The sequence below is a fragment of the Microchirus variegatus genome (genome assembly GCF_963457635.1).
Source record: "Microchirus variegatus genome assembly, chromosome: 12".
NCBI classification, from domain to species: Eukaryota; Metazoa; Chordata; class Actinopteri; order Pleuronectiformes; family Soleidae; genus Microchirus; species Microchirus variegatus.
This window is the reverse complement of record NC_139813.1, coordinates 10,477,139-10,492,076: the sequence shown is the minus strand read 5'-3', so window position 1 is coordinate 10,492,076 and position 14,938 is coordinate 10,477,139. Positions and strand designations below refer to the sequence as shown.

The window sequence follows — 14,938 nt, the reverse complement described above, 5'->3', positions numbered from 1 at the left end:
TCCTCCCGTTTTTTGCCTCATCTTGTGCCGCATGAACTTTTGGTGGTTGGAAAATTCAATGTTCTCCTCCTCATCAAGTTTGTGTTTAGTTGTTTTTTTTAGTTGTTTTTGGTGCCATATTTTGGCTTCTAAAGAAACATCCCTCCCCCCCCATCTCTCGATACAACATTGGGAAATGAACGGCAACAAAATCTTTTCTTGCCATCATCCTTTTTTTTTGGCCTTGTGCAGGCAACCCCATTCTGTCTCAAGAAAGTTGTGTGTGAAAGAATACCTCCCCGTCTCCCCTCCTGGGCGTTAACCCCCACCCCTCCTCCCTTCCATCCCCAATCACCCACCTTCTTTCTTTTAGCCTTTCTGCATATACATGTCTGTTTGAATGCAGATGGCATAAAAAAGACTTTTATTGCCACAAAGTATATCTGTTTTTCTATTCTATCTGTTGCTCCAAGTAGAAGGCATTTGTGGCATGCACATTGTACTGGACTGTACTGCGACTATAGACGAAACTAATAATCCTCTTCCCTCAATCCCCTGCTTCTGCATGAACAATTGATTGACATCCATTGTGTCGTGTTGCTGCTTCTTCTTCCACCCATAAGTCTCAGACTAACCTCCTGCTGGCTTCTACTACATGTGTCAGTGTATGTTGGGGACTACAGCGGCAGGTCTGAACTGCTTCTGTATTCCTGCAGCACTTCCTCCCTCTGAGGCGTCTTGTGTTTGCACTCGTGCCTGCAGTCTCTGTCTGTGCTCCGTCTGTGTCGGCCTGTCTTGTCTGCTGTACGTGGTCGTCTCGTGGGTTGTGTCGTCCGTGTGTTTAATAAAACTGTAAACCCCCCCCCCCCCCCCCACACCTTTTCCCTTTAATCCCACGCGAGTTCCACAAGAGAGCACATAAAGAGTGTGCCGTGATTCCCGACCGTCCTCTTCTAAGTGAGAAGGAAACGTGTGTTGAAATGCACCAGCTGGTATAAAATGACTACCTGGAAATGACTGACGAAAACATAAGAGATGCTCAGAGTAGAGGAGAGTAAACAAGTCGATTTCTGATTTAATTTCACAGTGATTAACAGTGTTGCAGCTTGTCATTACCATATAATCAGAGCAATTTTGTGATTGATATGTAATTATATTCCACGTAATTGATGCAAACAATTTTCAGAAACCCACAAGCCCAAATGAGAACGTTTGATTTGTGTGTGACCTTAGCTCAAGCATGTATGAACAGTTTTACCAAGAAGAACAAAACGCTTAACAATGCGCTGTTTACTCTTATCATGCCAGTAAACTGTGTCAGGGAGACACAATCCCTATAGGACCCGAAACACATAAATGGAATGGAGTCATCATTCGTGTTGGTACTTAAATCTTAAATCTGCCACGACAAAGGTATAGAACTTTTCTAACCTGCATCCTCCAAGTGTAAGGTTTGGTTAAGTTAAGTCAACTAAAGCCGCTTTGTTGAAGCAACTTTATTTGATGTTAAACAACTCTTTGGTGAGGAAAACTTCCTGGACTCACAATAACATGCTTCAGTCTCAGTATTCATCAGGGAGTCAAAAGGGCGTTTTAATAGTTTTAAAGAGAGTGCCTCGGAGTGTTTGCTGACTTTGGTTCTGCTGTACCTGATCATTTTATATGAATAATAAATCAAGTAAAAATGTTAATATAATGGGAGTTGCTCATGGTGACAAGCTTGAAGAGAATTGTTATCCTATTCTGCAGTTCACCTCAGCTGTGTGGAGCATTTTTCTCATCCCTCCAGCTTAAAATTACAAACATTAGGGGAAAGAAGGAAAAGTTAAAGTTGAGCAGAACTTAGTCACTATTACCAAAAAATAAGAAAAGGGTCTGTTTTATTTATGTGGAGGAGCACAAAGCAACTGAAGACAATTATTTTTCTCAAAGTGGAGACCAAAACTGAATTAAATGGACTGATTTTTGAACTAATTGGTCTCTGCTGAATTTTTAAATAGCATAAAAATAAAAAAAATGTTATCCATTCTGGCTTTTGTGTTTGGGTTTTAGATTGTGATGAAATAACATTAAAAAGGCACTTCCTGTATTGTTACTGAATGTTAATATAACACATTTGTCGTTTCTGTAAAGAAAACAACCCGCCTACGAATGTCTGCAGACAGGGTAAATGTTGCGCTGTTCATGCCAGTCATAGATTATAAAATCACCATTTGATGAAGTGGAACGTATTTTAAATACGTGTAGGTGGCCTTAGACTCGGGCTTAAAACTGTAATGCATAACTTCTAAATACAAACAGATGTCACATTGTTACATTCAAACCATTGTCAAACAAGATCATTCAGAGAGTGCAGAGTGACCTTCACCGAGGCTTAGACACTTTGTCACTTGTGTTTTACAGACCAGAACCTGACATTTACTGGATCCAGAAGGCTTTTTGGATCTGTATAGAGTTTTACCTATTAACATCCTGATTTGTTGAGATGTCACTGACATACACATCTGAACTTAATCTGAATTTAAATCGCCACCAATTTGTGTCTACCAAATTTGATCATTGTTTTGATGTCATCAGTGGGTAGATCCTTACCAACATTTAATGGGGTACATATTTGTTTGGTCAACTAACCGTCACAAAAAATTCAGATTGATTTGTCAAAAACTGCAGACAACAGAAGGACAAACTAACTCCACGCCAATGAAAACATAATCAGCTCAGCTACGCAACTCAGTATAACAGCTTGTGTTGCCTGGCAACATTCCAGCACTGTGCAGGAAGTGATTTGTTTGATGTTACGGGGCAACAGCAACAGTGTGTGAGTAAAGCAAGACAGGTTTGAATATAAATAAAAAACACGGGTTGTTCACATCTTGATGGGACAAACGGTCTTTGCCCTGGTCCTGCACTGCTGCTGCTGCTGTATACACACAAACACTCCCTAAGTCAGATCTGATAGTATTGCTTGAAAGTGCATCGTCTCTGTTTAAGAAGATCAAACTGGCAGATTAATAAAAAGAAAAACAAAAATCACCACTGCAGCTTCAAATAATGTTGGACTGCATGGATGCAGTATTGTGGGATTTCCTCAATGCTTTTCATGCTCTTTATCAAGAGCCACGTGTAGGGTAGAGAATGAAGTATAGGAATGGATCAGTGAGTTTCCTTGAGGCATCAGCTTTTGGCTTCCGTCAAGCCCCATCGGACCGGCTGTCACTTCAGCACAGGTCTCAGATCAGTTTAAAGGTTATTCAGCTGACACATGTCCACCGAGTGCAAGGGTGCAGCCTAATGGCTGTACAGCAAATCGACCGGCTGACAGGGGGCAAGTCGCCATTGCCTGCCGGAGATGCCAATTTTATACGCCAGACTGCCCGCAGCCACATGATGATGGATTAAGAGCTATCTGCCATGCGCCCATGGCTTCAGGACATCCCGGAAGAGAACGCTTCCTCCAGCCAGATCTGGTTTGTGCTTCCTTACAAGATGGACCTCTTTGCTCCATGGAATCGCGAGTGGGACACAGCGTTCAAATTTAAGCATGCAAATTACCGTCCATCAATGATAAGTGAGGCTTTTCTCGGCAGTTGTGTGCACAGGCAAGATAAGATAATTTACTGGAAGGGCAAAAAGCTCAGTATCTTAAGGTGCAATGTTTCTAGAATACTCTGGCACCAATATAATTCCCGGTATAACCTTTTATCTGTGTCCATGAGAATCGGTATGTTGCTATAGCTCACTAGTAATCACCCCCATACCTGTGGTGGGTAGAGATGAATGAATTTGCTACAGCAGGTCTCTGGGTACAATGCGAGTAGCTACAATGGGATTTCAGGGCCTCAAACCACTGACTCACTAACAATTTGCAGCGTTGAAATTCCTTTCACTCGGTTCATCCGTGGTTGGTGCGGGTGCACGGGCTTTCCGCTTTTGTGGCGTAGCGCCATCAAATCCTTGACACACTGTCGGGATTCATCTCCTTTCGGAAGCCTCAGCAAGCGCTGGATGGACACGGGGATCAGGCCAGAAGAGTGAAAGTGGAAAAAGAAGAGAAAGTGCTGCTCTGAGTTTTCTGCATCTGTAGCTTCCAAGCTGCTGAGGTAGTCAATCAGCCATTTTGTAGTAACTATATTGACTTTAATTCCTTCTCAAAAGCCAACATGGGCATGCAGCAGATAGTGACTTTCTTGGATGAACAGGGGAAATGGCTTTTAAATTTGGTTTTATTTCATTTTGTCGTTTTGTAGTTAGTTTTTTCTTATTAAAGCAAAGACTATTGAGTAGGCACAAAGCAACTCACTCTCTCTAAAAATAAAGAAAACAGTTTAACTGTCTGTAGGTTTAGGGAAGCAGAAAATGATTTGCCAGAGAGGCAGAGGCTTAGAATAAAGTCCCCATGCATCTTGACATTGGTGAAAACAAATTTGGTTAAGCAAACCCATTAGAAACTGCCGTGTTTGTCTGCTTTCCAAATGCAGCAAAAATGTCTGATGCTTGTGGAAGAGATTACGCAGGATTAAAGTGTTTACCAGAAACATCAAGGTTCTCTGCACTGACTTTACTGGCGAAACTTTAACAGCAGAGGTTCCCCTTTGTTGATATAACGCAGAGCTAACAGTCGCTGAAAGCTGTTAGCCGGGAATGGAGCGAAAGGATGCAAACAAGGCCAAGACGACAAGGGCAGGGTCGGTAAATAAAGCCTCGGTGAAATCACTTATCGCTGGTGTTGTGTACTTAACAAGGCGCAGGGTTGTGTTACTGGAATATTATCACAGCCGTCCAACGAGCACATTTGCGGTTAGTCATAGAGAAGATTATTCATGGGATTCATACAGTAAAGAGCAACTCTGCACGCTCAGCCATTACGACGCTCTCTGGAGCATGATGGGACGCTCGCATTTAAAACGTCAGTGTTGATAAGATACAGCGCAGCGTGCGATATTTCCTCTACACTGTTTGACTTATGGAGCCTGTTTTTTTTTTACTAAATGAATGAGGTATTCCTGTATCAGCCTGCAGAGGAGCCACCAAAACCTGTCACGTGAAGACTAATGTGCCTCTCACATCTCCTTAAAGTCACCAGAGACGCAGATAAACCTGGTGCGCCCCCGGTGCCCTCTTGTGGAACTCCTCCCCCAGCACAGTGCTTATCTGTCAAATGAAGGCTGTTGGTTATGCATAGAACACAACAAACATTTCATTAAAAGTGGCTCATTAATTATCACTTTACTCACCCTCTTGATTAATTAGCAAATGCAGTGAGGCTAAATACCTCTTAATATTGGTTATATATCACCTATGGCACCCCCATCTCCCCCTGTTAACTGCTGATGAATGGTATCTTTGCCTGAGATAATATCCTACAGCCCTTCAATGGCAGTTGCCTTTTACTGACCTTTATCCCCTTCTTAAGCCCCTCCCCCCCCACCCCCCCCACCAACCCCAGCTTGCTGTATTGTTATTGTATATTACTCTCCCTAAATGCAACTTACTTAAGCATGCATTAACCCGACTTGTTATAGCCAAACTAAAATCCAAAACAAAATCCATTGTCTGATTTACCTCTCTTTCTCTGACGTACATCCAGACTGCACGCACCTGTCCCGTGTTTTAAAAAAATACTAACAAGAGAAATGTACTGAAGCAACTAATAATAAAGACTTTATTATTAGTTAAGTGAAGGTGGTGACACTTTGCCTATAAACTGTCCCCCTCTCTTTGTCTGCCTCAGTGTGTGCTTTCTGGTTGTTCATCTTTGATAGTGTGAGAAATTTGATGCCTCTCTTTCTTGCTTGCTTTATTTATTTATATGATTTATTAATGTCTTATTTTGTACATATATGTTAATACACATATATGTGTAAGTGTCTCTTTTCTGGAAATGTTCAAATTTCATTATCTTGTTAATTTGCTAAGAATAAGCTATTGTTAATGTTTTGATGATTTTTTTCCCCCCTTCCCCTCTAATTAGAGCAAAGCTTCCTCTTTTCTCTATGATTTAATTGGTGTTAAATAAACAACAGAAGGTTTTTTAAAGATTGGGCGTCAAAACACAGCAGCTCTTATGGAAATTCAAATGAATTTCCTCATAGAGAAAACAAGTGAAGTGATCTTCAAAGTGGACCAAAAAAAAACTGTTTTAATGCTGATATTCTCCTTGTTATTTAATTGCTATCTCTGATTGAATTTGGACTTGATTAACGAATGAGTCGATTTATTTTTGTGCATGGAAAAGAAGTTGCAGCTTAGGGTCTGTAAAACTGTCAGTGTTGAGAGTGCTGTTCTCTTTTGTAGATGGGCATGTATATGCTCATTGTTTGTATATCCCCATCCCTTCCTTACAGCCAAAAGCTCTAATGCCGCCCGACCGCTTCGTGCCGCCTTTACATGGACATGGCAACTGATGTACACGTTCACCCCCATCTATGTCATTTCCTTCCTAGTATGTTCATAGGTCCCACCCCGTCTCACACTCCCTGCTCCCTGACCCTTTTCCGTTAGAGATTCTAAGAAATGTACAGTCATCCGTTTTGTTCATTACTGATGAACATGTTAATGTTGAGCGAGGATTTAAAAAAAAAAAAAAAAAAGAAATAAGGAAAAAACAGTATTCTGATCAGGCTGTAGATATTTATGGAGAGAATTATCTATCAAGACTTCTAGATATACAGTTTTCTTTTTTTATACAAAACTACGTGATTATCGAGAAAAGAACAAAAAAAGAGAGATATCCTGAACAGAATGGTGAAGATTATTTTTCATGTCATGATGTGTGGATGTATGTGTTGTTGCCTCCCTTGTGCCATCCTGTCTCAAAAGAGAAATATATACTAATTAATCAGAAAGTGTTAAAACAGAACTAACCTAACTTGTCCAAAGGCATTCTTACACAACTTTCTTTTGTAAATTTTTTTTTTTCTTCCTGCCAAAATCATGCGGGCAATTTGTTGATGTAAGTTGACAAAACTGATTGTATGCTTCCTTCCTTTGAAAACTGTTTTCTTTTTCTTCCTTTCGTAGACTCTTATGATTTTCCGAGCTACCTGTTTTTTACTTCTTACTAATCCCTTTCTGGATAGCTCTATCTGTGGCTTTACTTTGTGAATGTTTTTACAATGTTTGCTCTAACTCTGGACTCTTTTTTGCAATGCCTTAATTATGATTTACTTTTCCTTTCCTTTTTTGGTTTCCTTCATTTCCGTTGTGCTCTTTTTGTTTTCTTTACTGTTCCAAAAGGTTTGCATCTCTTTATAGTGCCCTGTCTGTGAGCCTTTGCAATGTTACAAACGAGCCGCTTTGGCAAGAGGAAAGCAGTTCCGGTCGACATCTGAATGTTTCAAACTCTTTCAATAAATCGTGCGGTATCAAGTGCTCCAACGTGGATTAATTATCAATGGTTGGATGTAGAAACGTCTGGTCTGGCACTCGATGATGATTAATATTGTAATATCACACCAAATATTAAGGATGTCCCGATAGCAATCTCAAGTATTGGCTCACAGCCGATCACCTCACCTCAATCATTAACTGCAGCCACAGAGCTTTCCTCATGACGTTGGCCGTCAGCTACTTTATTAACAGTGATCAGGTCCGTCCTGTCGCTCAGCTCTAGAGTGTAGCAGGGCTTTATTTGGGGCAGAGTTGAAAGGACATTTATTTCTTATCTCATAGATATATATATATAATCGGTCATATTTGAATATGAATTTTGATTCTCTCTAACCTCTCTGCCTTCAGCACTGCTTCACACACACTTACACATCTGTCCGCAGCTATTCTTTTAAGGGCACTTAAAAGCATTGATCTCCATTTATTTGGACGACCTAAACCAAGCATTATCCCTAACTTTAACCTCAACCAGTTAAAGCCCAACCCTAACCTTCACCTAACCACACTTTAGCTCTAAACTTAACCATTAATTCAGAAATGAGGTTCTTTTTCATCAGGACCAGGTTTTGGTCTCCAACCAAGCGGACTACTGGTTCTGATGAGGTCAGTGTTAATGCCAGTAAAGGTCCTAACAAGGTAATAAAATGTATTCCTACTTAATAGGAATACTTTAATAGGAATAAACTCATAGACATAAGGTTTTCCCGAGGCCCTTACAAAAATGAATGCCTAAATGTAACCCTAATCTTAACCTAACAGTAATCAAACCTTAACCTTAAAACCACATTTTAACCAGCCAAATTTATTTTTCAAATTTATACAAAAAATCTTCACCTCTGGTGGTCTATACGCTTTCTGGTATACATGCATATACATTTATATACATGCATATACAGTAAATATATACACAGCTAACTCATTGAGCAGTCGCATATTGCTATAACGTGTTGAAAACAGCGACACTCAAATGCAAACCTATGCACTGATCAACAAGAGAATAATATAATATTTTTAATTATTTTGTTCACAGTTTGACGACATGTTGTACACAAACACAAAGAAAGCTGGAGAATTTCTCCACCACTGCTACCTGCAGCAATTTTCACAAAATGGTCAAATAGGTAAATAAAATAAAAAATCAGATCTGGATTGTAGGCTAAAATGCCTGATCGGGACATCCCTACATTATTTAGTTTTATAAACCAGATTCTCGAAACAAACCATATAAAATCAGCAAGCATTCAGGTGTCACTGAACTGCACGGTGACTTTGTGCCATCGTGGTAACTGTAGGAGTCAAAAGGCAAGAGGCTAGGGCAAATAGGGGAGCCCACTAATGCTGAGTAAGTAGTTCCCTTCATTTGTCAGAAGTAAACTGTTTGTGGAGATTATCTTTACTGGTATAGTTTAGTTTTCCTTTTTTTTTTTTTTAAGATCAGCGTTTGACCGTTCTGTAGACTTTAAATACCAGTCAGGTTTTTAAGAGGCTCAACGTAATGTTTCTGGACTGTGGAGCACCTCCAAGACGGTAACATTTCCAGCTTTATGATATAGTTAGCTAGTTGTAGGTTCAGCAGGGTTAAAAAGCCGGCGCTCTGTATCAAACACCTTACAAACACTTTCTCATTTCAGACTTAGTTAACTTCCTTTCAGGCCCCACTGGCTTGGACTTGAATTGCAAACAAAAGCTAATACCCTCTGCGCCTGTTTACCCACAGAGCGTATCTTTTGGTGTTCAAATGGGCTAAAAAGGGGATTTACACTTGAAGATACATGAAACAAGCCTCTTAAAAGCCTTAGAAAGTTTATATGGAGAAAAATGCAGCATTATTAGGTAGAAATAGCTTCAGGGACAAAACTGTGCATATACACATCAATAATTCACTCTCTATCAACTCCGAAAATACATGGAGCACAAAAACATGTCGTAATAGTTTATAGTGTAGTATAAGTGTAGCATCTGAGACGATTTAGGAAACATATAAGTAGTCCGATTATTGTGGCTCACCCTTGTGCATCCCTCAAAGCCTTTTGATGCAATGTATTCTTTATTTATGGCTGTTGTTTTCTTTTGGTTTGGGTCTTGTTTGGTTCTGCGTTTCATTGTTTTTTGCACTGGTAGACTCTCTTTTGTTTTATCCTTTCGTTGTTTATGTTCAGTTCCTCTTCTCCCTTTGTTGAGCTTTGCTTTTTTACGTTCTTTGGTTAGCAGTTTCTTTTGGTGTTGGCTTCTTTCTCTGACCTAACGCTAGCTCGCCGCTCGCTGACTGGTGTTTGTTTCTCTCTTTCACTTTGCAGGAGGGGAACTAGTCATCCCCGTGCTAGTCGAGGACCCCATAGACATCCCTTCTGTATCCACCCGTTCTCCTTTCATCCCCCTCCCCCCAACCCTTCGCCCTGTCCTCACCATTATTGAGACCACCAAAGAATCCTTGGCCATGGCCACTGAGGCGGGGGTACCTTGCTTGTCGGACCGAGGCAGCGATGATTGTGATGATGGTGATGGTGGTGATGATGGTGATGATGATGATGATGATGGAATGGTGATTTCGGGGTTTGGCTCTGGCGAAGCTTTCGACTCTAGCCTGCCCCCGACTGACGATGAAGATTTTTACACCACCTTCTCCCTGGTAACAGATAAGATCTTGACCACATCGGGCTACGAAGGTGGCTACAAAGCCCTCGCACCCAAGTGGGAGGCCAAGGACTTGAGGCCTAGCAAAGCCTCTGAGGCAGGTAGGACTACATCCACCTCGCCTCTACCCGACCTCCAGGGCACACCACCGGCGGCGGTCCCCTCGGACACACCACCCAAACTGCCGGCTGGGAAAATGAACAACCGCGAGGTAAAACCCCTGCAGCCGGACATAGTCCTGTTGCCCCTGCCAACATCCTTCGATGGAGACGGCACCAAACCACGGGGCCCCTTCATCACCTCGCCCATGCTGCGCACAGTGCCTGCAGCGTTGCCCACAGTGCCTGGCGTGGTGCGGCGGGTGCCCGCGGGGGCCTCAGAGGTGATCCGAGAATCCAGCAGTACCACGGGTATGGTGGTGGGCATCGTCTCAGCCGCTGCCCTCTGCATCCTCATCCTCCTCTACGCCATGTACAAGTACAGGAACAGGGACGAGGGTTCCTACCAGGTGGACGAGACTCGCAACTACATCAGCAACTCGGCGCAAACGAATGGCGCTGTGGTGAAGGATAAAACACCCAGTGGCAGCGCCAAAGGCATCGCCAGTAGCAAGAGACCGAAAGACAAGGACAAGGAATATTACGTATAGAAATCAAGTCGTTTCCCAACACATAAAAAAAAAATGAACGCTTTGGAACAAAATTATATACATTTTTGACAGTACCATATTGGCAACTGTGATTAAAAAAGGATCAAATCTCCTGAGAACTCAATACTTGCTGAGAAACACTTAGAAAAATACTTTGGCTTATAGAAGCACACTTACTATTGTAAGCGCTATGGAAAGACAATGCAGTACAACTTCACCTGGGATTCAACATGGACCTTTTCAAGGAGTCCCTGCTGGAGACAGTTGGCAGTGTGAATATTATCACTCTCAACATCCACACGATCCCCCAAGTGACTGTCGAGAGGTGTGTGTGTGTGTGTGTGATCCTTGGAGTTCTAACGACCTTGTCCATTGTAACCCTGTAAAATACGATCACTGTCATTTTCAGCCATTCTGAGCATGCATGTGAGGTGTATGTGACGTGGTGCTGGCATCTGTGTAAGTGAGGGACCTCGAGGAGCGATGATTGTCCGGGAAAGTTGGAAGTCAAAAACAGGATTTCACATTGCGGTTTCATTCAATGTAGCTGTCACAGATGAGGTATGAGGTAAAGTATGTGTACTCGAAGATGTATTTTTTTTTAGTTTTTAGGTTTTTTTAATTTATTTTCTTATTTATTAAGTAATTTATTTATTTAGTTATTTTATTTAGTTTTGTTTGGGGTTTTTTTGGAGGATGATGTCCAGTCTTGGTTGAGCGGGCAGTGTTCAGTGTCGGCTGAGCAGGATGTGATACAGTAATGTATCTCAATATTTTTTCTCTCCCTCCCTAACGTCTCAGCTAAGGATTGGACTGCTATGCATGGCATACAAATTCTAGATGGTGTTCAAGCGTGCAAAAGTGGAACCACCAGGAAAATTGCACAGCACATTGGTACTTTTCTGATAGCATTTTTCCTTTTTATTTGATTTCCTTTTTTTTTTCTTTACATGCAAAAAAACGCATTAACATAAATTGTCTGGCAGAGATTTAATTACTCACAGTCTTGCAAAAGAAAAAAAAAAACACCCAGGCTAAAGACTCCAATGTGAACAAGTGTGATTCTATCTGTTGTCACAGACGACTGTGTCAAAAACAGCAAATGTGTTTACATATTTTTGTTACATCATAGCCGTTGTGCTTTTGCTGGTCAATATTGTACAGAAAATTCAAGATTCTGTTTTTCTGTTGTTTTGTTTTTAACTCTTTTACTTGTACAGACAGACCACTGGATCAGATTTTTCCTGCTGTAGCAACAAGACAAAAAAAAAAAAAATCATTATTCTTTTGCCAGCGACACCCGGAGATAAAAAAAAAAAAAAAAATTCAAACTTAAAAAATCTGATGTGCACACTGGAACATTTGTTTAGGCAGGAGCAAATGTTGTTAGATTAGACGTCTAGTCTCTCTGGATGGTGTATCTCTTCAGTCGCATGAATATTTGACCATCGGAAGCTGTCAAGTCAAATAGAAAACACCTCCCTCAGATATTGTATTAGACACTCCTCCTTATTCTGAATTTACTTTCGTCATGTTGTTTATTTTTTTATTGGAAATTAAAAAAAAATAAAAATCTGAACAAGAAAATAAAGACAGATTATGATGGATTTGGAGATCTATTGCTAGCACCTTACTGACTCAACAGGTGTTTTATGTCTGTTTGTTTGTTTGTATTCTTCCTTTTTCAATACCGTGTCTGCTCAACTTATCTTTTTGATTTAGTTTTTTTTTCTTCTGTTATCATGTAGCTTAATTTTGCATCAGGAAATTTGTGGTTGTTGTTTTGTTTTTTTTAATTTCATTATTTATTGCTGAAGTTATTTTGTTTCCATTCATCATGCAAAATCAGTCAGTGTTCACTTTGATTTTTTTTTTTTTTTTCTGTGTTTCTGTACTTGGATTTTTCAACCAGTTAATTATTATTGTCTTCTGCTCTTTGGCTCCAAACAATTCCTCAAAATAAAAAAAAAAATGTTGTTCCCAACCTTTTCTGATGTTAAACTGCGGGTGGCTGTCACTCACTCACTCATCTATTGTTGTGGTGTGAAAGCAGGAGAAGAATCTGCAAGGAGATGGCGATAGATACCATCCACACAGAGGACTACTCACCGAAACCACAATTTTTCATCCATTTAATATCACTTGACTGATTTCCTTTTATTCCAAAAAGTGGTATCATTTCTATTCAAATATAGAAGCTCAAAGCTCTCATTTAACTATGGATGATTATGCAAATTCAGTCATGCAACTAGAGAAAAAAAAAAGGAGTGAGGGGAGAAACTGTTTACTGGGGGGGAACCAGAGTCTTCACCTGCAGCAGTGGAGAGGCTTTATTTTTGCCATGTCTCTGTGAGAATGCACAGTTAAATGAGATTCTTCAGAACCATATGGGCGGGTTATGAGCTACTCAACGGCAGCAGCACCTGCTTTCCAAGCTCATTTTTACTCTGTCCATATTTCGTGCAAATGGGCCTTCACAGAGCTGGTCATTAACTTGCAATAGCCCATTGATGTAGGATATCAGAGCAGCATGTGTGAGTATATCCAGCTTGCACAATGACTACATATTAACTCATTCATCCTGCCACAGGCAGTGGGTACGTTTGAGGCCAGCAGGGATTCGTTCCACTCGGGAACTGTTTTTTTTTTTTTTTTAAATTCGGAGGCAGACCCAGACGCATTTCATGATTTGTTTGCTCTTTTTGTTCTGCATAAGTCAACGAAATAACAAGCTAATGTGTAAGAAAGCAACATTGCTTTTGAGCAATGGAGTTTTCATGTAATGGCACCCAGTCCACATTTCATCTCACTGCAGAGAACAGAGTCAATGCACGAGGGAAACAAAAACGGGTTATAAGTGGTGATAATCAATATTTTTTTGCGTATTATCTGTCTCGGTATTTCCTCTAAGCTATAGAGTGACACAGTGTGTCTTTCTGCTCATTGTCACATCATTTACATAACATTGAAAACACACCTTTTGCTTTATCAACAATGAACAGCAGATTAACAACTACCTGGTGAGTATATGTAGTCACTCTACTTTTTTAGACCGAATCATGCAGTCACTTTTGCTATCTGCAGCTTGTTTCCCCTTCTCTCAGAGGGGTCAAAAATGTGATGACGGCACCTTTCTAAAAGCCCAAAACAAGCTGCTGCTGCTGCAGAGCTCCGGACGCCGCGTGACTCAATTTCTTTACAGCTCCATGGTGACAGGACAAGCTTCTCTAAAAATGAATGGCGCCAGTGCCAGTTTCAACTGCGCGCTTTAAATCCACAGAGATCAAGCATTGTATTACCGAACCTGACAGACTAAATATATCTGACCCTTACTTTGCCCCTGGGTGCTTTTCACTCGAATGGAAACAGCCACACGTGCAGTATCCCGACATCTTCTTCATCTTTCTGATAAAAATTTTCCCTCATCCTTCTCCACAGAACAACTCAACATCACAATGAAAGCATGTGAACTAAACAAAATACTGAAACTAGAAAGCACTGGATTCTGTAGCTGAGGTGAAGTGATCGTTATACAAGCAGAATCTGTTTTCTATGTCTTCACATTGCTCCGACCCTTTGCCGCCTCTTGGAATCTTCAGTGATCTGATAAAATATTCTCCCATTTGCTTGTTTCTGACTGTGGAGCACAGTCATCTTCACTTTTTATGAATACAGTCGATGAAGAGATAGGTTTATACTTATGTCTTTGGATTTGAACAGAGCAGCTTCCTGCCAAAATGGCAAGTTTTCATTTTGATACAAAAAAAAATGCAGAAGACTCCATCCTGCCATTGTTAAATGTTCCTATAGCTTTATTTTTCTATCGTATTTATATTCATTTTGAGAACATTTTGCTTTGTTAAAAGTCCATATAGGTATAATCTTTTTTTCTTGAGGCCCTTCATGGGGTCACTTTAACTTCCAGTTTATTCAGAGTAATACATAACACCAGTGTACGAAATATCCATTAATAATCGTGGGGTCCCCATCTCCCATTTGTTGCGCAATACTGTTTCACCACCCCAGGTGCCACCCTGCAGTATTGGCTATCTTCCCTGTCAGATGTGAGCTTGTGTGGGCCTTTTCCACAGCGCCATTTGGAAAGCAATTATTAAAACATTAAAAATACACAATTAGAAATAAAATAATTGACATGTCTGGTTAAAAGGGATAAGAAAGAATGCAAAGTGTACTATGTATGTAGATCATAATGTAAAACTGAAATTACAAAAATCTTTAGGAAAAAAAACATGCTTTCCAATTACACTGTTGTAAACATGTTTAGAC

General features: G+C 40.5%; 1 protein-coding gene across 1 annotated transcript in view; it reads left to right on the top strand.

Annotated features, from left to right (window-relative positions):
• Positions 1-10,651, top strand: part of nrxn3b (neurexin 3b) — a gene marked incomplete at both ends in the record, with an annotated part of 300,207 nt that extends 289,556 nt beyond the window's left edge. The window contains one exon of the mRNA XM_083899178.1: positions 9,666-10,651. Within this exon, the coding sequence (XP_083755304.1) occupies positions 9,666-10,651 (986 nt within the window). The remainder of the gene's footprint in view (positions 1-9,665) is intronic.
• Between the last annotated feature and the right edge of the window lie 4,287 nt (positions 10,652-14,938).